This window comes from Cyprinus carpio, chromosome A6 (assembly GCF_018340385.1).
Source record: "Cyprinus carpio isolate SPL01 chromosome A6, ASM1834038v1, whole genome shotgun sequence".
Taxonomy (NCBI): Eukaryota; Metazoa; Chordata; class Actinopteri; order Cypriniformes; family Cyprinidae; genus Cyprinus; species Cyprinus carpio.
The window spans coordinates 18681157-18705395 of NC_056577.1; the positions used below are offsets into that span (position 1 = coordinate 18681157).

Genomic DNA, 24239 nt, shown 5'->3' on the forward strand with positions numbered 1-24239 from the left:
GTACAAAGTATAACTTTATACCTTAACTACCCTTAAAAGGTGCAAATAAGTACCTTAGAGTAGTAATATGTACCCTAAAGGGACTACTGTTAAGGCCTGTCCACACCAGGGATGATAACTATAAAGATAATGATATAGTTCTAAAAATAATTTTTATTATTAAAGAATAGCAAAGTCCACACACACAGCTATAACACTAAAGGCACAGAGACACGATACTGTTGGAATCACTACAGACCGATTTTTTTTCCAGCTGATGAATGATAAAAACATTGACACCCAATCAGAATCAATCCTGCTATCATGACCTTGAGAATTTAAAGTGGAAGTAAAGTGTATGCTTAGAATAAACAGACAATATCATCCGCTGGTGTGGACGCTGTTATAGTTATCTTTATAGTTATCATTCTTGGTGTGAACGGGCCTTTAACCTTTCAGGGTACTGCCTAAATGACAAGCTGTTTTACCCCCTAAAGGTAAGGTTTTCTGAGAAATTATTACTGTTTTCATTGTACATCTGCAATAAAAGGGAACTTGCTCCATCACGTTATGTTTAATGAACTTTCATATTCTTGTACCATCAATGTACATCTAATATACACCCAAATGCTGACACATAACTGAAGAAGAAGTGTGCTCCACAAGTCACTTTCCTTTCAGGATCAGTGGTTTGGTCAAAAAGATAAATTCATAATCTACCTCTCAATAGAGCCTTTCACACTGTAAATGTTTATCTACATTTCTTTGCATATAGTTGACACTTGCATCCATTGTCCTCTTCATAGTTTTGGTTAGCGGGGTTAATCATTGATGTTATATGAAAGAATGCACTGAAACACTCCTACAATACCTCATACACCTTTTTCATCTCTTTTGTGGTAAAAAATAAGAGGTGTTGGAGCCGTGTGAACAAGCCTGCTGTTCGGCCTCCTCTCTTGCTCACACTCTCTGAATTTTTAATGTGCACAGAATGAGGAAGTTCACTCTTGTGCTTGTGGCAGCTTCCTTTTTGCAGCTTTCGCCCCTATAACAGGAAGAGCGAGAAACAGCGAGCCTAGAGCCAGAGAGAGCAGGAGCGGCTATCAGTTCTAACAACGCCATGAAACAAAACATAAGATTTTAAAGGTGGCCTCATGTTGATCTGCTCTTGAAAACTTGCCGGGGCCAAAATAACCTGGGTGTCTTCAGACTGAAGAAGGAAAAATTGTTTGGAAATTATGCTTTCTAACCAGCCATGGTACCATGGCAATATCACTCGTTCTACAGCAGAGGACCTCCTCTCCAAAGCAGGCAAGGATGGGAGCTTCCTCCTGCGGGACAGCGAATCCATACAGGGAGCTTATGCCCTCTGTGTTCTGTGAGTATTGTTGCTGTTCATCTCAGGTGGAGGGGCACATATACTGTCACTAATATTATAGATTAAAGATTTGGATCTTTAAATGTGTTCGAGTAGTTATGCAGTTTAAATTTGCAGTGTGTTTTGGATGATTTGCATGAGATGACAATTGAGTCAGTCATAAATGCATCGTATAAAACATGCTCGGTTTTGCAGCATTGGCCATGCAAACTTATTTGGATCAAATATATATAAAAACATCACGGCATTTGAAATCACATATTTTACAAATGGCTTCCTTATTCCTACTTTGTGTGCATATTGTCAAATTAATTACCAGGTAAAATGTACTTTCATATAAACTCTTTCCAGAAAACTGTAAACTCGCAAGCCTCGTATGTCAGGTTCGGGTTTAGCAAATGTTTCTTTAAATCATGCAGTGGAAAAAGTTTATGTTTATGTCCAATGTGATTCCTTGTATAGTGAAATATTAACAATCAGTGTTGACTAAGACTGAAGGAAGTTGGTAAGGGGTTTCCCATAATTGTTGCTTTCTGCAAAATGGCTCTTTTCAATGTTTATGTTCAATTTGTGATATGTATATGTGTGTGTATGTATGTATGTATATATACACAAATTAATGTTTTAATCTTCTCATTCTTTTGCAGGTACCAAAACTGTGTGTATACCTACAGAATATTACCAAATGAGGACAAAAAACTATCAGTCCAGGTAAGAATTTCTCCATTTTGTACCTGGTAGAAGTTACTGACCTCTGGTGTTTCATTGGTTTGAAACTTCCTGCAGTTGCTCTGCTTTCAAACTCGCACAGACAGGTGTTTTGTGTGCACTGGAGGACTATTCTGAGTTGTCCACTGAAGCACTTCTGCTTGTGACGTCAAGTATTTGAAAGTTACCAGAATGGTGTGTTTAGTTGTTTTAGTGAATATAGAGCTTTTATGGTGTGCCTTAAAAGTATTTGGAGACTTCTGGAAGCATAATACACAGTTAAAATGATGTAATTTCATTCATTAGGTACAAAATATCATATCATATAAGCATCTAGAGATTTTATCAATTCTAACTTCACTTTTAATCCACTGTTCCACTCAATTTTACAAGTAAACCACAGGTGTGATTCATAACCTCTATGTTCTTCTAAATTCTGACAACTGAAAAATGAACGAGAATGAATATTAATAAGTATATTAATTAGTAATTTGAAAACTTCTTTTGTGAAATGTTACGCTGCTTTTTGGTTTTCAAAATTGCTATTTATCGTTATTTACAATGAAATATATACTTTTTTTGACAAGTGTTCAGTATTTTTTTTTTTGGTCTCACTATTTATTATTAGTGTATTTTAATTATTTGAAGCTATCTACAACACCATTCATTTCCTGGTTGCACTAAAATAGTGTAAAAATAATACAATAAAATCTCAATGAGACAAAAAGTCAAGGCAAATATAATCAACCCTCTGCTAATTATGTGTTGTTGTCATAGTCTGCTGGTCACTTGACAAAACACTGTCCATATTTGTGACTAGCTGCATAGAACATCTGGCATCCTACAAGCCATTTACTATCTTGTGCTGGGTAATGAATGCGTGACCTTGTGACAGTTGGCTCTTCAGCTGTCGAAGACTCCCTGAGACCGTTGTGTAGGCGTCTTGTCTGTCAGGCTAGTATCTATTATGTCCAATGCATTAAAGCAAGCATTGGTGACAGTGCAGCTGCAAAACCAATTGGTGATTTTATTCGAACTGTTATACTTGTGTCAAATGAAATAATGAAAGCAAAATGGGTGACCTTTGACTATAATTTGCATTGTTCTCTCTCAGCGTTACATTTCAAAGTAACCTGCACTCAAGGGACAGGGCTAAACCAAATCTGTAGAGTTGTACAATGCCCTTCAATGTCTTTCTACCACAGTTCTTCCTCTTTCAAGCCTGCATTGCAGCAAGCCTCAGTTTTAAATTATCCATCAGCGTGGGTGTTAAGCAAGCCACAGGGTTCCTCTTGCACTCTGCCTTGAATGGAAAGTTTCAAAAAAGTTTCATATTATTGAATTAGATTTGATCAATTCAATTTTAATACACCATTTGTTCTGACCTTTAAACCAAAGTACGAGAATGTGGGAAGTTGTTATGCTAAGATTGCGCTTGTCGCCTTTTGTCAGTCGGACATCTTGTGATTGGCCGTGCTAAGATGGAAGTCGTGTTTAAATTATTTTGTGTGCAATGCTAAAAACGCTGCCATTTGTATTTGTATTTGCAGCCAAATGTATGAAGAGACTTTCATATTACAATTAGGGACTATAAGTTTTATATAATGTCAGGGGCATTTTGGTTGGTTAATGGAAGGTTGGTTATAAATTTTTATTGAAATTTATACATCATCTCAAAGCTAAATAAATAAGCTTTTCCATTGTAAGGATATGACAATATTTGGCCAAGATAAAACTATTTGAAAATCTGGAATCTGAGGGTGCAAAAAAAATCTAAATATTGAGGAAATCGCATTTAAAGTTGTCCAAATGAATTTCTTAGCAATGCATAGTACTTATACTACATTTTGATATATTTACAGTAGGAAATTTACAAAATATATTCAAGGAACATGATCTTTACTTAATATCTTAATGTTTTTTGCATAAAAGAAAAAATAGATAATTTTGACCCATACAATGTATTGTTGGATATTGCTACAAATATACAAAGACTGGTTTTGTGGTCCAGGGTCACATATATATCCTGAATTTTGATACTGTGTGATTTTCCACATCAAATACCAGTAATTAGATCACTGTTTTTGGTAGTTGTTGTTACTTCGTATTAGTTTGCATATAATTGGGTCAAAATATTTGCTGAGCATCAAGACGTACTGTAAGTCAAATCAGGTGACTAAGAGCTTACACTCCAAAGTCCTTTGAAAACAGTGGCTTATAAAACCTACTCGGCTCCAACTGAGCCCAGAGAAACCATGCAAAATGAAGAAATGCAATGTACTGCTATTTCTTTTTAACAATGGAAGAGAGGAAGAAAGTCACTGGAAGTATTACTGGGGGTGTTGTGCATGTTTAAGCAATTGAGGATTTTGTATATCATAAAAGGCCATAAATCTTGTACAGTCTTCAAAATAGCAGATCTTTCTTGTTCATCTTGTTGCAGGCATCAGAGGGTGTGCCTATTCGGTTCTTCTCTCTGCTGCCAGACCTAGTGGAGGCATATTATAAGGAGAACATGGGTCTGGTCACACACCTTCAGTATGCTGTGCAGAAAGAGGAGGAGCCTGAGGAGGAACCAGGTACGTGAATCACAATAAGCTTTCACCATAGGTTCATGTCCGTGTTTTGAATTTATTTTTTTCATTGTAAATTATTTCATTATATTTTTATTTGAAATTATTATTACAGACAATATTATTAGCATAACAATTTGAATGAAAAAATTTATTAAATAATTATTTTATTATTATTATTATTATTTATCAGAATATTTTTTATTTTAATTTTTTTGACCCCATTGTGTGTTAGTTTACTATTTCCCAGTTAATGTAAGCTTTGAATTGAAATGGTTTCACTATTTGGTCAAATGTCTATTTCCACAGAGCCATTTAGTTTGCCGCCTCAGTTGCCACCCAGGAATATCACATGTAATGAATGTAAAGACGGCCATAGTGACTCATCCAGAGGAACCGATAGGGGAACAGAGCTTTCCCGCCCCTCCATCTCAGACACCTATATCCAGCGTTTGCAGCAAATCGACATATCAAAGTACAATGAGATTTATCTTTATTCAGTACAATCCCTTGTTAAATACACTATGATTAAATGATTTTTGGCTGATTCAGACTGTCAATTTAGAGTCACTGTAGTGAGTAACATTGTTCTGGCGTGCTAATGATTTTGATGTTTGATATCCAGTTTACCTGAGGACCATCAGAAGTCCATCCAGGAATATTTCCGCTCATCTGTTTGTCTAGATGCAGAGCATGTGCAGAATGGCAACCCGACTCTTCCCCACTTGAAAAAGCTCACACAAAGTATCTGCAAAAACCTAAACAGGTACAAATAGTCTATAAAATGTACCGTGTGAATCCTGGATGCCTTCATGAGTTGTATCCAATGTGCATTTGATTGATATTCCTACTTTTCTATAGTGAAATTGCCCGCACGCTTCCGAGTCTTGAGGTACTGCAGAAAGTTTTGGATCAACCGTTGTCTCCTGGAGTGGGGAGACTAAGGAGCCAGGTGAGTAAGAATGAATCAAAACAGGAAATTTTATTCCTGATTTCAAATGTCCACCTTCCTGAGGTGGCAATATGCTTGTAAGTCTCTGTGTAAAAATATAAAGAATTTACAGGACAAAAAAAAAATGATTGGAGGTAAGAAAATAACATTTATTTGATATAAAACAAGTAGATCTGTGATTTAATGAACAACTTTGTGTGTGTGTGTGTGTGTGTGTGTGTGTGTGTGTGTGTGTGTGTGTGCAAAAGTGTGTCAAAACTCTCTTTAGTAGTGGGATAGCTTGTAAATACTATTTGTAATTGACCTTTTGGAGATTTACACAATTTAGGGTAAATAGTAGATTTCAAAATATGTTTTATTTGTAGGTGATAAATATTTGAACCCTAAAACACTGTCATTACCCCTAAATAAAATAAGTAATTGTAATACCCCCCAAAAAACTTCCTAAAATATATCTGTTGGTTTTACGTCTTTTTCAGCTTTCTGCAGATGCATCTCTGTCTGTGGCTTTCAGACTGGAACAAGTGACTAAGCTTATATATTCAATAGAAGACAAGGTGGTCGTTGTTCTTTGTTTATGGATCACAACATGACAAAATATATATAAATGAATTTCCTTTTATTGTAGACTAACACCACCTCTTATTTACAGACCAAGAATGCTGTGTTTGATTCTGTGGGATATGATGGAGGACACAGAAAGTCACTTATTCCTCCTGTGACATTCGAAGTAGGAAAGTCAATTCAACAATATATATAAAATATAAAGGATTTAATTACTTAGTAGATTAATACAAGTATATAAGTATATGCGAGTATATATATATATATATATATATATATATATATATATATATATATATATATATATATATATATATATATATATATATATATATATAGTATGTAGTTTGTAGTTTGATCACTGTTCATATTCAAAGTGAAAGTCATAATCGGTTACCTCCTTCCTGCTCCTCGTAATGATGTCATAATAACGAAAGCATGGACGTTTTCACTGCTACTGCTTTGCTCTTCAAAACCACATGCAAATTGGAAAGAGTTCAGTTTGCCTATGTACTAGATAAGCGATGACATTTGGCTTGGTTGCCTTTGCACACAGTCATCATAGAGAACCTTTGTAAAACTATTTTAGGCACAGTACAACAAAAAATGCTGCACTTCATTTTACTGATGTGTTTTTATTGTCCTTTTCTGTGCTAACAGGTAAAATGGGACTCCCTTGGTATTTCAAACAAAATGTACCTCAAAGTAGATGTGGAAGGAGGGAAGGTTTTCTTCAAGAAGTCCAAAGATGGACCTGAGGATAAATATTTTGTGCACAATAAAAGTATGCTGAACCATTTCATCACTAATATAACCACACACAAATGAAATTACTGACAGTGTTTTAATATTAATAAGTCGGCAGGCCTTTATTGAAAAATTAAGGGAAACTATGGCTTCAAGAGACATTGGTTGTCAGGCACAGTGGTCAAATATAAAGTTTAGTGATGATCGTTATACATATTATTTAAAGAGGTCGTGACGTTGCTAAAAAGAACATTATTTTGTGTATTTGGTGTAATCCAATGCGTTTATGTGGTTTAAGGTTCAAAAAACACATTATTTTCCAAGTACTGTGCATTATTGTTTCTCCTCTATGCCCCGCCTTCTGAAACGTGTCGATTTTTACAAAGCTCATCGTACTGAAAAGCGAAGTGTGCTCTGATTGGCCAGCTATCCAGTGTGTTGTGATTGGCCAAATGCCTCAAGCGTGTGATGGAAATATTACATGCCTTAAAACTGTGATGCCGTGTGTCCTGGTGCTATGAGACAAAACCAATAAAACCCATTATAAACAAGGCATTTGTTGCATACAGTGGGGGCATAATTACTGATTATAATGACTTTTATTGTCTTTTTACCCTTTGCGTTGTGTATCGCGCTGCGTAAAACTTAAAACCATGTCTGCATTAGAAACCACAAAAAATAAAAACAACTAAACACTACTCAAAACTAACCAAAAATAACATCATTAACAAACACTTTAAAATTCTTTACATATAAAAACATACTTACAGGCTGTGAGTCAGAAGCACCAGACTGTCCTTGCAAAGTTGGAACTACCCAACTTTATAGAAACAGACACCGGCATTGTAGGCTACTCTCTCAGGAAAAAGTCCTTGTCCTCCGCAAAATGCGCTGCACACATCTGTATATTTGTGTCGAACTGTTCTGGAACAGTGTTGTAAATAGAGATGTAATGATTCACTGAACTCACGATTCGATTTGATTCACAATTTTGATTTCACGATTAGATTTGATTTTAGATTTATTTATTTATTTAACAAAATTATATTTAAGACAAATTATGAATTAAATGTGTCCTTTTATAAATGCTGTGCATTTATTTTTGAAATTAGAATACAAGTAAAATAATATTCTAATATAGCACTTGCATGTTATTGCTCTTTTGTTGGTTTTGATTGCTTCTATTGTCCTTATTTGTAAGTAGCTTTGGATAAAAGTGTCTGCTAAATGACAAAATTTAAATAGAATGTAAACATAAATAACAAAACTAAATTGAAATTTTAAAGCAAGCCCCAAATCAAATAAATAACACAAAATAAATGTTTCCTTGGTTTATGCTGTAAACGAAGCAGCACTGCACTTATGAACTTTAATATGCATTATACAGAGGCAAGATGAAAAAGAAAAAAATACCATCTAAACTAACATAAATAAATCAACACACCCTCAGACATGCATTCATATAAACTTCTACAGCTCAATGAATCGTGATGTGTTTAGCATCTCAACCGATTTGAATCGTCACATATATGAATCGATTTTCAACCGGCTCACGGTTAATCGTTACATCCCTAGTTGTAAATACAACTTAACCATTGATTTCTAGTTGTGTCCTCTTTTGGAAGGCCAAACAAAGTAGCTTCGCTTTCACAACGAAACACATAGCATCTCCACAACATGGCGGCGACAACAACAATACTACAGTGAGAAAGTTACACCTTCTTTCTTTGCCTGAACATTTGGGCGGTGTTATGCAAATCTTACCACACAGTGACGTAGAGATGTGGGGGCGTGGACAAGTCTTAACTTTTATAAAGAATATCACTTTGGATTTGAGACTTTAGTCTTTGCAACTTTACAGATCTTCTTTATGCACCAAGAGCTTGTAACACTCCAAAGAGAAAGGAAAAATTTAAATCGCATCATATGACCCCTTTAAACACAGAGTTCTGTGATGGACCAATCAGTATTCCTGCGAGCTGTGTAACCAAAATGTGTGAAATCACCCATTAAGCAATAAATAATGGGAACATGCCGAATTCTTAATTTTCAGTCTTGCAGTTGGTGAAGTCACAGAAGATGCACAACAGACTAGTACTGGTGGTAGAGACAGAGAAGGAAAAAACTCAGCGCAAAGACTTTGTCTTTGATGACACAAAGGTAAAATTCCCACTGATAATATGTCTATTGTTACAGTAGGGAAGAAAAGTTTTCACGTGGAAGTTTTTTAGAGAGCCATAATATACCAGTTCCATGTTTTGCATGTGTTTTTAATTTGTCCTTGTGTGTAACTGTGTATCTCCAAATACATTTTTAGAAAAGAGAAGGCTTCTGTCAGCTTCTGCAGCAGATGAAGAACAAGCACTCAGGAAAACCTGAGCCGGATATGATCACCATCTTTGTTGGCACCTGGAACATGGGTAAGATGCGTTTAGCCTATCTTTAAATTTAGTCAGTCCAAAATGTGCATCTCACATTCTCCTGAATTCAGACTATTTTTGGAGCTGAAGCACATTTTTTTTTAATAAAAGTGCTGTTACACTTTTTTTTATCTCACTAGCCTATCCTTGTGAAAAAGAAGAACACTTCAGCATATTTTTAAAAAGAGTGCTACTGAAATAATATATTAAAATAATATATTTAAATGCAAACTAAATTTAATGTTTTTAGACACTTAACTGTATTTTATTAAAACAAAATGTATTATAGTTAAAATTTATATTAAATGCAATGAGCTTAATGCTTTTTGACCCACTTAAATAGAACTTTATATTGAATTACTTCTATTGTCTTTAAAACATAGTTTAAGTGTGCTATTGAATGTACTGAAAAGCATGTATGGTAAACTAAAATACACTTTAATTGTATTCATTTCTATGTTATGTCATGTATTTATATACGTATTTGTAATTATATAGTTGCAAGTTAGTACATTTAAAATATATGACCTATAAAGGTAATATCAAATAACACTCTACAGTTAAATTTACAATCAATGTGCTTAAGTGTGTTTGTCAACACTTCAAATAAGTCTACTTCTTTAAAGCATGACAAAAGAATATCATTATTATTATGATGATGATTGATATGACAATTAACTTACAACTTTTAATTTGACGCAATGACAAAGTAGACTTTTTAAAAATGTACATAAGTGTGTCACACAACAGTCGTGTAAGTGTACTCTCTTAAGTACACTTAGGTGGCCTTTTATTTCATTAATATCGTATTATCTGCAAATACAGTTTTATATATATATATATATATATATATATATATATATATATATATATATATATATATATACTTTTAAGATTTGAAGCTCACTACTAATAAAGTACATGCCTTGCATCTTCCCCTTATTTTCAAGTCCCGATATTTGTATGGTATAAAATATGAAGTTTACAGTAACTAGAGATGAAGTGAAATGTGAACTGAAGTGAAGTGAACTGTCCATTCAGGAAATGCGAATCCACCACCGAACATCACTTCCTGGTTCCAGTCAAAGGGTCAGGGAAAAACCCACGATGACACAGCCAGTCAAATCCCACACGATATCTATGTTATTGGGACACAGGAGGACCCACTGGGAGAGAAGGAGTGGATAGAAACAGTTAGGGGAGCCCTTAGAGATATAACCAACATTAGTTTCAAACAAGTAAGTGGCACAAAATCCCACAGGAAGGCTTCAAGTGCCTTATGTTGTTTGCATACTACTGTACTTTAGATCATTCTTTATTCTCTTGGGAGTAATGACACTTGTTATGACACTTGACAAAATGTTTGAATGTGTTGAATGACCTAGCATAAAAGCGATGTGTGGTTTTTGACAGATAGCCACTCAGACACTGTGGAGTATAAGGATTGTGGTTCTAGCCAAGCCGGAACACGAGAACCGCTTCTCTCATGTCTTCTGTGACAGTGTTAAGACTGGCATAGCTAATGCTTTGGGTTTGTTTAAAGCTTTTTTTCCATTACAAAATCATTAGCAATTGTAAAGCAAGCCGTTTACCGCTCTTCCTTGTACATAGAAAGCTGATTGTGTGTGTATGTGTGTGTTTAAAGGGAATAAAGGAGCAGTGGGGGTGTCTTTTATGTTTAATAGAACCTCCTTTGGGTTTGTCAACAGTCACCTGACCTCAGGAAGCGAAAAGAAACTGAGGTAAGCCACAACCCAAAAACTTGTTATTGTGACAAATGAGACATTGGCATATAGGCTAATACACATGAATAATAAGTAATTAAAAACGTATTATTGTGCCTTTTTTTAGACGAAACCAGAACTATGTTAGTATTCTGCGTTTTCTGAATTTGGGAGATAAGAAACTTAATCCTTTTGACATCACACATCGCTTCACACACCTCTTCTGGCTGGGGGATCTGAATTATAGGGTTGACTTACCAGCACAGGTAGGTTCAAATCAAAGTCCATCAGCATATACTCAAGAAGTTTTTTTTTTTTTTTTATAGCAATATACTAATTTTTCCAAATATATAACATTGCATGGTTTAAAAAATGTTGCATGTTTTTTCTCTTTGTATAAATCAAATAGATATCAAAAAACTTTTTTTTAACTAATTATTTAATGCCTGTCAAATACAAACACAAGACAAATAATCTGTTCATAAAAGAAACTACTTTTCTGTTTTGTATCAGATACTAAACATACGCCACTGCAGAGGTAATTTTACAACGTTTTATCACAAAAGTAATTCATGCTATAAAACAGATGGCTACATATAAAGCTGACATGTCCTGCAGTGTTTACCAGTTCTTTATAATTTTCATGTTTACTTATGTATGAATTGACAGACTATGTGGAATACTTGTACTTTTACTAATTCATTTGTCACATTGCAGGACTATTTATAATAGCAAATCATATTTTAATACAATGATTCTAAATGTTATGCATCAGTTACCCACACTGATACTTTATGGCTTAAACTGCCTTTGTGGTTTAGAAAGCATAGTTGTATTCAGAGCAGGCAGTTCCTCTATTAAGACCAGAGCTGTCATGTACAGCAGCTCCTGACGTCAACTGTGACAGGAAAAGACAGAACTTTTGCATAGCTGTTTGCTTTTTGCAGGAAGCTGAGAACATTGTAATGAAGATCAAACAGCAGCAGTATCAGGACCTCCTGGCCAGAGATCAGCTGAACATGGAGAAGGAAGAGGAGAGGGTCTTCTTAGACTACGGTGAGAGCACATGTGCATAATGGACCTGTTCATTTTCATTTCCACTGTAAATTTTGACAGATTTCAAATTCTCAGCTACAAAGTTGCCCAATGTCCATCCCTAGGTTGTCCTAGCCAAAACGTACACCTTAGTTGACTCATTATTGCTATGTCTGACCAGTCAGAAAAACAGAGCAATGTTGAAATCGCCACAGAGCCACAGTGTTTACACTTCCACCTATGAATGGCTCACTTTTAGTTTCTCTTCAAAGATGGGATAGAATAGGAGAGTATTTTAAGTATTTCAGTACGGGGAAAAAAAAATCTCAAATATCAACTTTAGGACCTTATGCTGTTAACTGGAGGTTTAATAATAACTTTGATTTTTTTGATAGTTTGTATTATCATTAACCACACTACCTAAGATCAAACTACTATATAGGTCACTATCAACCAAATTCAGAAGGAGCATAAACTAGTGTGGAGTTGGTAATTTTTTTTTTTATTTTTTTATGTTTTTGAAAGAAGTCTCTTATGCACATAAAGATTGCATTTATTTAATCAAAAATACAGTAAAACAGTAATATTGAGAGATACTATTACCATATAAAATAGAACTTTTTTCTGTTATAAAATGCAATTTACTCCTATGATCGCAAAACTGAATTTTCAGCAGCCATTGCTCCTATCTTCAGTGTCTTCAGTAAATATGGGTATATGCCACCAAGGTCACAACTGATATATACTCATTATCAGAATCATATAGTCCCCAAAACCCAAAACCAAAATCTATCACCACCTCACACAGAACACATTTGTGTTCTGTGTTCCACTGCACTGCTTTTAAATGTTTTTCTATTTATTGGTAGCACCTTCACCTCTTTAAGGATCTTTCAGCATCTTTGTTTTAATTTCTGACTTCCTCCCATTTTTCTATTTCTCATGTTTTTATACTCAAGATCACTTACCATCATATTTAATCCTTGCTTCATATGTTTTATTTTACAGAGGAGGAGGAGATAACATTTGCCCCCACTTATCGTTTCGAGAGAGACACACGGGAGAAATATGCCTACACTAAAGCCAAAGCCACAGGGGTACAGTGTGAAAGCCATAATCCATTTCAACAACCTTCCCCATGGAGCTGATATATTAAAAACATTTGTATTTGTGTTTTTCTTGTTTAATGATGAAAATTCTCTTTACATAAATATTTTATCTCACAAACAGACAAAATACAACTTGCCTTCTTGGTGTGACCGTGTGCTTCGCAAGTCCTACCCTATGGCGCATGTGGTTTGCAACTCATATGGTTAGTTCATTTAATATAAAATGCAAGTTCCAGTAAACAATCAATGCAGTTAAAACATCATTACATTTACCAACAATACTCTTTCTCATTTCAGGATGCACCAATGACATCATGACAAGTGACCATTCCCCTGTATTTGCCACATTTGACGTTGGTGTGACGTCTCAGTTTGTCTCAAAAAATGGTATGATCTTGTGAATATTTCACTATGACAGCAATCCTCCCTTTAGACATAGAACTGTTACATCCTTCCAGCTGTCTTATGCAGTTTTTGCTCTTTACAGATCTCTCAAAGGATGCACAGGGTGCTATAAAAATCATGAATTGCGTGGCTGTTCTTCTGACTAAATCAAAGACCAAGTTCTTCATTGAGTATCACTCAAGCTGCTTGGAGAGTGAGGAGCTAGCTATATTCATTATACTTTCAATTATTATATCATAAATGATCACAAATCATTTGAACCCTCCACTTTGTTCTTTGTAAGATCACATGAGCTACTTTCAAAAGAGAACAGTGAAGTTAAATACTTCCAATTCATTTTCTAGAATTTGTAAAGAGTCCTGAAGGAGAAAACCAAGAGAACACTGAGGGCTCGATAAAAGTACGATTTAGTGGACAAGTTGAGGTAAATATAAAAAAAAAAAAACCTTATACATGTAAAGCTCAGCCACCATGTTTACATTGTCTTTGTGAAATCGCTTTGCAGCTCACACCCATCATTGCAGACCCAGAATACCTCCTTGATCAGCACATTCTCATCTGCATTAAATCTACAGATTGTGATGAGTCATATGGTATGTTTACTTAAAACGTGTGAACTCACATTTAAACTGGCTTGGCAGCTCTCATTATTGCTCAGTGACCACTTTGCAAGTGCATAATTTTCTGAATATGGTTCATATTCTGCTTTAAATATTGATGGGTAGTCGAGGTTCACACAGAAATCAACCATTGTTTTTGACTGTGTCTAAAATCGCTTCCTTGTTCACTCATTCTCCAATAGTGCATGGCAATTGAGTGCGCTAGGCTGTATCACTAGGAATGAACAAAATGAAGCAAGGCATTTTACACTGACATATTACACCGGAGCTGTCACAACATCATTCTGCCATAGATTCATCCTACATTAGCTTCCTTTAGAAAAAAAAAAAAACAGAAGTCATATGTAACTTAACATTGTAATTGCACATACCTCCATGGTTTTCCATGGTTAACCTAATTTGTGTTCATAATCATTTAAACTACATATACATACATACATATATATATATATATATATATAGTATAATATATATAATATAGTATATATATATATATATATAACCAAGAATAAACACATCAGTAAGTGTACATTATTGTATGTACTTTTGTATGTTATATCTTAAACTATCCTGTCCATGCAGTTTTTTGCACCTAAAGCAAGAGAAATAATGAAATATGAATATTTTGTAACCTTTGTAAAATGATTAGATATTGGCAACAACTAAGTGGCAAAGTTGCAGGTAGGTAGCATTTAGTGTATAATAATGACTGCATTTTTGAATTATATTTCTGACTCTGTTTTGATGCAAAATAAATGGAGTTGAGGAGCCGATTGAATCAACTCCTATGATGGGAATAACGAATTGGAGTCGACTTTGAAAACCAGGAATTGAACACCCTTAGTTTAGAAAAGTATTAGGAAAACTATATTTTTATGCCCCAACTACAGGAATATTCCTTTAAACGTGTCATCATAATATTCCAAATAAACTGAATAAATGTTGAATGTTCAGTCAAGGCAAAGACTGATCGGTCACGGTGAGTATTCCGAATAATCTGTTAACTTGACTCAAAATTCTGATTAATACTACAGTTTTACGTCATTTGTCATATTCGGATATCAAGAAACCGGAATATTGACTTAATCTGGTTATAGCATGTGTGTACATGATGCTTACATAATTTGCAATAAGACAATGTTCTGATTAGTATTGGAATATTCTTATGCATGTGCACAATTACGCTGTGCTCTGCCTGTAGGTGAGGGTTGTGTGGCTCTGCGTTCTGCTGAAAGCTCTTACACTGAGTTCTGTATCAAACTCATACATCATGGTGAGCGCACAGGTCTGCTAACAGGTGGCATACAACTCCCCAAATCAGATGGAAAACAGACAGAGAAGCTGTATGGTGAGTGCACAGTTTGTTTCTGGACAGCAGGTCCAGTTCAGAATTGTGCTGTAAAGCTTTCCTCCCTGAGTGTCCAGGCTGTTTTCCTTTCTCAAAATTGTTTCTTTATTCCAGATTTCATTAAAGTTGGAGATGACCCAGGCGCTGGTAAAGGCAAATCAGGAGATAATACCAAAATGTAAAATATTTCATCTTCCCTCTTTGCTGTTTACATTTCTTCATTTATCAGATGCTTGTATCCAAAAATGTTATGTTATTTTATTACTTTTTTAAATCAGGTACAATATTTTTCTTATTTACTTTGACATTCTTTCACAAAAATTAGATTTGCTTTATGTTTGTACAAAAACTAAATAACTTTTCTGACATTCTTTGGACAGATCTTCTTCTGTCCTCGCCACATTGTGACACCTGACATTAGTAACCCCCAGTTATAGTGGTGGAGTAGGCTACAAGAGCAATAACCAGGCAGACAGGGGCCCCAGCAACATTATGTCCCCAAGAACAGGGCCATCATCTGGGCATTCATCAAAGGACATGACGCATGGCAATATGTCCCCAAAAAAGACTAGTTACGACCATGCTACATCCAGCCCAACTACAAAGACATCAAACCCTATGTAAGTATCCACATTATGTTTAATGTAAGAGCAGCTGCAGACTTTTGTCACTTGAATGTGTCTTGAGGGGCCTTTGGTGTTCTTCACTTTCAGTTTTATTTTATTTTTTTATTTTTTTGTGATACAAAACAGCTTGTTATGCTGCTTAATTTTGCAAACTAGTATTTCAGATTATATTATTTTAATGTATCATCGTAATTGTAAAACCACACTGGTTTGTAGCACCAATAGTTTTACAGTTTACTGCACTTTGTTATTCTGTTATTAACCTATAGCAGCTAATGGGTTGGAAATCTGGCATTGGAAGAAAATAGCTTAATTTACAAAAATAAGGTGGATATATAGACATATTTTTATCTCCTTTACCTCATCAATATATCCTTTGTCATCTGACAAACATTTTTTATTTAGTCAAATATAACTAAGTTTATCTGCCAATTTTAGAGAGATTTTAAAATTGATCAGTATCAGTTATGATATTGGATATTTCGTGCTCATTTCCCTTTTTTTTTTTTGCATTTAGATTATCTTTGCCATTATGTAACACTAACTTAGTCAATAATAACACTATAAAATGCAATCTTTGGCAAATCTCAAAATTAATTATTTTTCATATTGTACATTATAATGTTGTGATGCCTAAATTTGCTTGTAGCATTTAAAACAATTTTATTTTAGTTTTTTAGTGTTTAATTTTAAATTTCTTTTGTACAAAAATAGTATAGAATTTTAATATCTACCTTTGACTGGTTGTCAGCCCTTTACAAAAAAAAAAAAAAAAAAAAAATTGGTATAAGCCACAATATTAATAATGCATCCTTAATATTTTTGATACATTTAAAATGAATGTTTAAACAATTTTCTGTTTGTTGGAATTTTGCTTTGTTAAAATATTCTTTCTGATGACAAAAAAAAAAAAAAAAAAAAAAGTGTAGGCCTACAAATGACCACTGCTTTGTTATAAGAACAACTGACAGTTTGCATCTGTTAAAGTGATTCTATACTAATCTACTAAATTAAATTTTGCGTGGTTAATTTTTGGTTATTTTTGGTTTAGATCTGAGGATGGGCAGACTCCAGAGATGTTTGACAATCCACTTTATGGCTCAATGAGTGCATCACGAGGAAATAAAGACCATCTTCCTCCTCCAGATGCTCACTTCGGCTTTTCCAAAACAGACCTTGATGCTGACCGTCAGCCCCCTGTTCCGACCCCTCGCATCCGCTCTTTCACCTGTTCAGAAACCAAACCCCAGTCATCATCAGCCACAAACACCATGAGCAGTGGTCTACAATCCCTGAACATCACCAAGAAGCCAGTGGTGCCTTCTCGCTCTGAAGGGGGCACGACTGGGCTTAATAGACCTCCAGTGCCTATGAAGTCCCGCCCTGGTCAGCCACAAGAGCTTCAACCAAAGCCCAGAGACTACAGGGAGAGTTCAGAGCTCCCATCTAAGTTTCGGCTACAAACAAGACCGGGCCAACCAAAAGATGGTATGATAACTATTGTATATTCTATATAAACACTAGATTAGGGGTCTTGAAACTCATCTCTCAACTGACACAAGTTGAAAGGGCTGTGTGTAAACAGCTCTATTGGTTTTAATGGGATAGTCCCCCTCAATTATCACATTTAACTATTTTTAAAAACTATTGGTTTTTAACAATCAGTATTTGATACTACAAAGCATTTATTCATTGTTTATATAACTGTAATTTATATGATCACCCAGTGATATATTAAAAGTTGTAGTAGGCCTACAACCTACTTTAGTACGCTAACACTAACTTAACATCATGCTTTTCTGCAAAGCTGCTTTGATACAATATGAATAGCGCTATGTAAATTTTTCTTAATATTTACCATTAATTTAAATATCTTTCCCTTCTCTTTCAATTGCAATGTCTGTCCTCAGGGCATAATGAGACGTCACAAATGAAGATGGGTCGACCTTTAAAATGATTTCCTATCAGCTATCAACGTTGGTATGAGCTTCACATCTGATACTTGAGACTCTGTAGTACTAGGCATAGGAATAAGTGTATAAACAATAGCAATACAAAAGAACATGGATATTGATTTTAAATGATGAATGTTTCACAGTTTGAATGTCACTGCATATAGTCACACATAGAGCAATCATTTCTATCAACCTCTGTTTAAACATTTAATTTTGCTTGAAATATGTTATTAAAGGGGAAGGAGTGAAAAGTTGTAATCTTATAATAAAACCAAGTGTTGTTCACAGTCACTGAATTGTTTTTATTTTTTCTTCTCCCTGGAAAAATGCTTTTTTATCAGTCAGCTTGACCATTAGGCCACAAATATTCATTCTTAGAAATCCAAACAGTGTAGCACTTTCCAAAAAATACACATGCTTCCATTGTCCATGTTAGTTTTTTATTTATTTTGTATTACAGTGTATGGCATTGCAGAGCCCACACTGTAAATAGCAGTGCCGGTGGGCACTTGGATGGGGTTACTGTGTTTTTTTTTTTTTTTTCTATCACTAGCAAGCATTGTTCAATACTGAAACCACATTTTCAAAACTGTTCACACATTCAGTGATACAAAAGTCTAAATCGGACCAAACTGTGAATCATTTTTCATTGCTTTCACACAAAAATGCATTCACTGACCACATTTTCCAAAATTCATGAATGCCTTTGTCATGGATACTCCGCAACTTGCAAAACACTAAATATGTTCAGCAATTTTTTCAGTTGCTAATACACTGCTTTCAAAACTGAGCACAAAGCACATTCAAATCAGACAATGACAAACTCTGACCATTTCTGCAGGAATTATATGGAAATATAAAATCTTAGAAGATTATATCACTCACTGATTCTTGAGAAAGTGGTACAAAACAGGAAGCAAAACTGAAAAAAATAAAACCTTGTACACAGTCAAATGAAAACTACATTTATGTATACTAAACAAAATAACCAACATATCAATGCTTTGATTTAACCTCCCAATTTTTCTCTTTTTTTATATTTTTTATAAATAAAAAACCTTGGACTGTGCAGTATAATTTCAGCTTTATATTTAACAGCAATCAAGATGTTTTTAATATAAAAACACATTCTCATGTTAGCAGACAGATTACACTTTCACATGTGACCAACAATTCAACAACAAATATAAAATAATGAAATATTATTAAAATATTCAACTGACAGAGGTGACAGAACTGACGGTGGCAAAGAAAAACTGAATTGGTATTCATTTTAACTATCAAATACATTGCATCAGTCAATAACTGTATTAAAAAAACACAACAAACAGTGAGTATGTTATATTGTTTATAAAGCTTTTATTCAAAAATCATGTTTAAGTATTTTGATATATCATTGGAACACAAAATCTTATGGTGGTGACATCTGACAGTGTTGACAACTATGGCATTTCTTTCACAAAACATATGATTGATGCTAGATGCTAATGCAACCTGATTCAGGAGAATAAAATTATTTAAATATTTCAAATAATTTCCTCAGAAATTGGAAGATGGTGTTGACATATCATGGTTGTGACACAGGAAATATTAACATTAGGATTTAAAATATTCTAAAAACTATAAAAACTGACCAGAGTGTCTGACAGTGATGTACTCTGCCAGAGGGTGATTGTGGCAAGGTGGTCCTTTAGAGCGACAGCTGCCCCTGATATTCCCTGACTTTATTACATCTTAATAAATGTCTGATGGTGTGTTGACAAAAGATGGTGATACAACTTTGAAACCTTATGAACAAACACGTATGTGACACTGAAAAAAAATCTTCCTTTGATATGAGATATTTATTAAGTGTTGCTTTTGATAAAATAAGCTCTTTTTCATCATTATTAAAAAAAAAAAAAAACATATAGCATATGAATGATTGAACCCTTCTCTTTGGACACACTGTTTTAGATGTAGTGAGAAGACAATAAGTGTCAGATTTCACATAATAATGATAAATTAAATTGAAGGGGATAATTGTGTTAAATACATTCTTATTAATCCCCCATAACATTTACAATTGATAATATTTTTATTTTTAAACCAAATAGCAGTTACAATTGCTGGACATGTTTTGTCCCAAAATTACTGTACTATAAAATTTAATAATAATTACAGTATTCCATACACAACTTATTGTAATTTTAGCTGAAAGCCAACCCAGGTGTCCTATTTTTAGTCTTTTTTATTTTCGTTTATCTTTTGATAAATCAGGACAGCTTTAGAATGATTTTGTTTGGAAACATGGATCAAGGAAGACACATTGGTGGGGGAAAAAAAGAATGGCAGAGAGGGAGGACTAGAACACTCACACTACAACATTCTATTCCATAGGCTACATATTCCTAACGCTTGTCCTATGTAGGGCAGTGGTTCCCAATCACGTTCCTGGAGGCCCCCCAACACTCCATGTTTTCCATGTCTCCTCAATCAAACACACCTGATTCAGATCATCAGCTCATTAGTAGAGACTCCAAGACCTGAAATGGGTGTGTCAGACAAAGGAGAGATGCAACAAAAAGGGTCATGGGGAGGCTGGAGCCTTTCCTGGGTCATAGGCAGGAAAACCCCCTGGACAGATGGCCAGTCCATCACAGGGATGACACACACACACACATTCATATTCACACTCCTTTACAGTCTCCAGTTCACCTGTCCTGAATGTGTTTGGATTGTGGAAGAAACCCAAAGGAAACCAACGTCAACACGGAAAGGACATATAAACTTCTCACAGAAAGACCTCCTGGAGAAGCTGGGATTGCAATACTGCACATACCTCATTAAAATATATATATATGTGTGTGTGTATATGTGTGTGTGTGTGTGTGTGTGTGTGTGGTGTGTGTGTGTGTGTGTGTGTGTGTGTGTGTGTGTGTGTGTGTGTTTGAAAATTGCTTCAGGAATTTATTAATTTTAAATGTATTAATTAATTTATTAATTTGAATTTATTAATTTTTATTTTTCAACTTTTTATTTTATTTTCACAAGTAAGTTTTGTAAAGTTTTGATGGGGTTTTTGTTTTTTTTGTAATGATTGCCTCGGTAATCTCAGCTTTTTTCATTACATCATTTAGTATGTAACACAACATTCCTCATTCATCATTCATTCTTTAATACATAATAAAATCAAAACAATAAAATCCTGTAATGAAATACTTATGTGAAAAATCAATACTTATGTGAAAAATCATTCAAAGTTCATCATTTATATAATGCTCCATGTTGTTTGTGTTTTTCAAGGTCAGTGTGTTAATGAAATGTTCGTTTTCTGAATGAGAATCGTGGCCAGTGTTATGGCGAAACACGCTTATTTTGAGACATATATTAAGTGTTTTGTTGGTCTGAATGAGTTTTGTAAGTAAGATGAATTGTTTAGCTGAATTTCATGCTGGTAATGCAGACTGTATGAACAGTTTAGAAAATATGGCTTCAGTACTGAACAATGCTTGTTAGCAATTCAAAAAAAAAAATTTAAATGCAGAGCTCAAATTTCTGATTATGCGACACCATACTTGGCTACACGTCACTTTCACTTTCACATATGCGACTGGCTACTAGCCGTGCTTTTTTATTATTTGCCCCCATCTGCTGGCGAAAGAGGTGTATTACTAGAGATTCTCCTATTCAAGGAGTACGACAACGGGATGTGAGTTTGCTACCGTGTGGACACAGTGAAAATTAATTCTCTGGCATTAATTTTATTATTTTTAAATAATAACGTAAATATACCTTTTTTTTCGAGTTTTATTATGCCTTCCCCTTTTTTTTTATGAGTTCAATTAACAATCATACAAACATCACAGTAATTCAAATTACAAACATACAGGCATCACAGTTCGTAAACAAATATTACACATAAAAAACAGACTTACAGACTTAATTTTTTAATAAAAATAAATAAAAGGAATTTCAATTTTCAATTGAAAAGTTTTGAGTATATATCAATTACTGACATAGCTTTCTTATTTTTTACAAATTTAAGAGACTCAAAATATATATCAGTTTCAATTAAAAAAAAAAAACATGTAAAACATGGTCTTGATTTGGAAAATTTAGCTTTATGAATATGGAATTTATAACGTAAATAGACCATTTTTTCGAGATGCGTACAGATGACGCAAACATTCCTCCGCCAATCGGAGCGCTACGTCTTTATTCGTCTAGCCAATAGAAGCACGAAGAGAAGAACCCGGCAGCTCTTTGATGACGTGTGTGATCTGAAGCACAAAACCGCGTGAAAATGGTAAGCGTTGTTATTTAGCAATAACAAACATTGTTTTCCGTTTAAAAAAAAAAGTCAATTCTGCATAGACCAAATGAATCTGTTTGCATTCTTTACAATGTATTATTGATTACTGCTCACGACGGTTAGTGAGATATTGATAATGGCAGCATCCTGCTAACGGCTAGCCAACCTGTCCAATCTCTAACTAATTTGTATTGCAATTCTTTTAATTCAATTCCAAATAGAAACAACTCCTTTTGACACCGGATTTTTTTTATTGCTTTGGTATTTTTTATCGAATAGAGTAATTTAGAGCTAGTGTAAACTGCTTTTGGTGTATACAATTAGATGGCTTCTTTCATTGTGTATGACGTTGTAGTGTACGTCACACCTTAAATCACATTTTCATTCGTCTGATGAACTTTTGTACTTATATCAGGCCTTAACTTGAATGTAACATGCAGACATTTAATTCCTCAGCTCTTCTACTCGTTCTTCAAGTCCTTGGTCGGCAAAGATGTTGTGGTGGAGCTCAAGAATGACTTGAGGGTAAGCGCTTTGCTTTTAATATGTCATGTACTTTTAAAATAGTACTATGTGCATGGTGTGATTTATGTGGTTTCTCATTACATTTTGAATGTCAACTTTGCAGCATTTGTGGAACATTACACTCAGTTGATCAGGTATGGCTGCACATTCCGCTTTATTGAAATGTAAGCAAATATTGAGTGAATTTCGTTTCAAAATTAAACAACTTCTCCCTTCACAGTATCTGAACATCAAAATGACTGATATCAGTGTGACTGATCCAGAGAAATATCCACACATGGTGAGAACCAGTCAAGAGTGTTCCTTGTTAAAGATTAGTTAGTGTTCAGACTGTTTAAACCTTGATCACTCAGTAGATTGATAAAGAGAAGCCGTACTTAAATAGCAGTAAAGAACACTTGTTGTCTGCCTGTGAACCTAGAACCTCAGCCACTTGAGTCTGTCATGTATCAAATGTCATGAGTTTGAGCAGGTGCTCAACAGATAAACACCTTCAGGAGAACTGTGTCTTTATATGACTTTGAATTGTTTCGTTTTAGTTGTCGGTGAAAAACTGCTTTATCCGTGGATCAGTAGTGCGATACGTTCAGCTTCCTGCGGATGAGGTGGACACACAGCTACTACAGGATGCTGCACGTAAAGAAGCTATGCAACAGAAGCAATAATGTTTACATCTGAGAATAGCTTTTTGTTGGACTGTTCAGAAGCATCATCTGTGGAGCTTTGTAGATTAAATGTTTTTTTTTTTTCCCTACCTGAAGCTTTTTATGTAAAGTGTGTATTTTTTTTCTTCTTAATTTCCATTTTTACCTCGGTTGTCATGAGGCCCGTTACTGAGAGGGAATGACTTTTCAGTTAGAAGTGGTTGTGTGTTTTTAATAATGGTTGGAAGGTTCTGTATTGCATCCAGATGACTTTTTGTTTACTTAGGTTCTTCAGACCTACTAATGCAGGATTAAAGTAATTTCTTCCAGTGTCTGCTTTTTGTTATTTTAGTTCAACCACTGACAAAATTAACACGCTGGCTGTGTTCAAAATCGCATTCTGTCTGAGTGAATACATCTTTTGAATAAGTAATTATTTTATGACTTAAAAGGTATTTTTTATGTCATGGGTCTCCATCCCTGCTCCTGTGCTGCAGAGTTCGGCTTCAACCCGACTCAAACGCACCTGAACCAGCTAAGCAAGGTGTTCAGGGTTATTTGATCATTACGGACAGGTTGGTTGGAGCAGGGTTGGAAATGAAGTCTGCAGGAAGGTAGCTCTCCAGGCACAGG

The 24239-nt window shown here is 34.7% G+C and overlaps 2 protein-coding genes across 2 annotated transcripts; both read left to right on the forward strand.

The window, feature by feature from the left end:
• Positions 1–1014: 1014 nt before the first annotated feature.
• inpp5d (inositol polyphosphate-5-phosphatase D) lies at positions 1015–18243 on the forward strand. The gene is given in 27 exon segments (XM_042758252.1): positions 1015–1357; positions 2005–2068; positions 4509–4644; positions 4948–5113; positions 5264–5404; positions 5500–5590; positions 6070–6147; positions 6243–6320; positions 6815–6938; positions 8955–9061; positions 9219–9321; positions 10363–10559; positions 10735–10852; positions 10967–11063; positions 11173–11311; positions 11993–12101; positions 13089–13177; positions 13311–13392; positions 13487–13576; positions 13677–13787; positions 13939–14018; positions 14100–14187; positions 15416–15562; positions 15677–15740; positions 15943–16182; positions 17240–17676; positions 18099–18243. Coding segments are annotated over 27 exon segments (3363 nt in total). The 5' UTR covers positions 1015–1217; the 3' UTR covers positions 18146–18243.
• A 4101-nt stretch (positions 18244–22344) lies between these two features.
• smx5 lies at positions 22345–23938 on the forward strand. Its single transcript, XM_042758253.1, has 5 exons — positions 22345–22431; positions 22894–22961; positions 23066–23096; positions 23183–23242; positions 23502–23938. Exons 1-5 carry the CDS (start codon positions 22429–22431, stop codon positions 23625–23627), a joined length of 288 nt encoding a protein of 95 aa, XP_042614187.1. The 5' UTR covers positions 22345–22428; the 3' UTR covers positions 23628–23938.
• Positions 23939–24239: the final 301 nt, after the last annotated feature.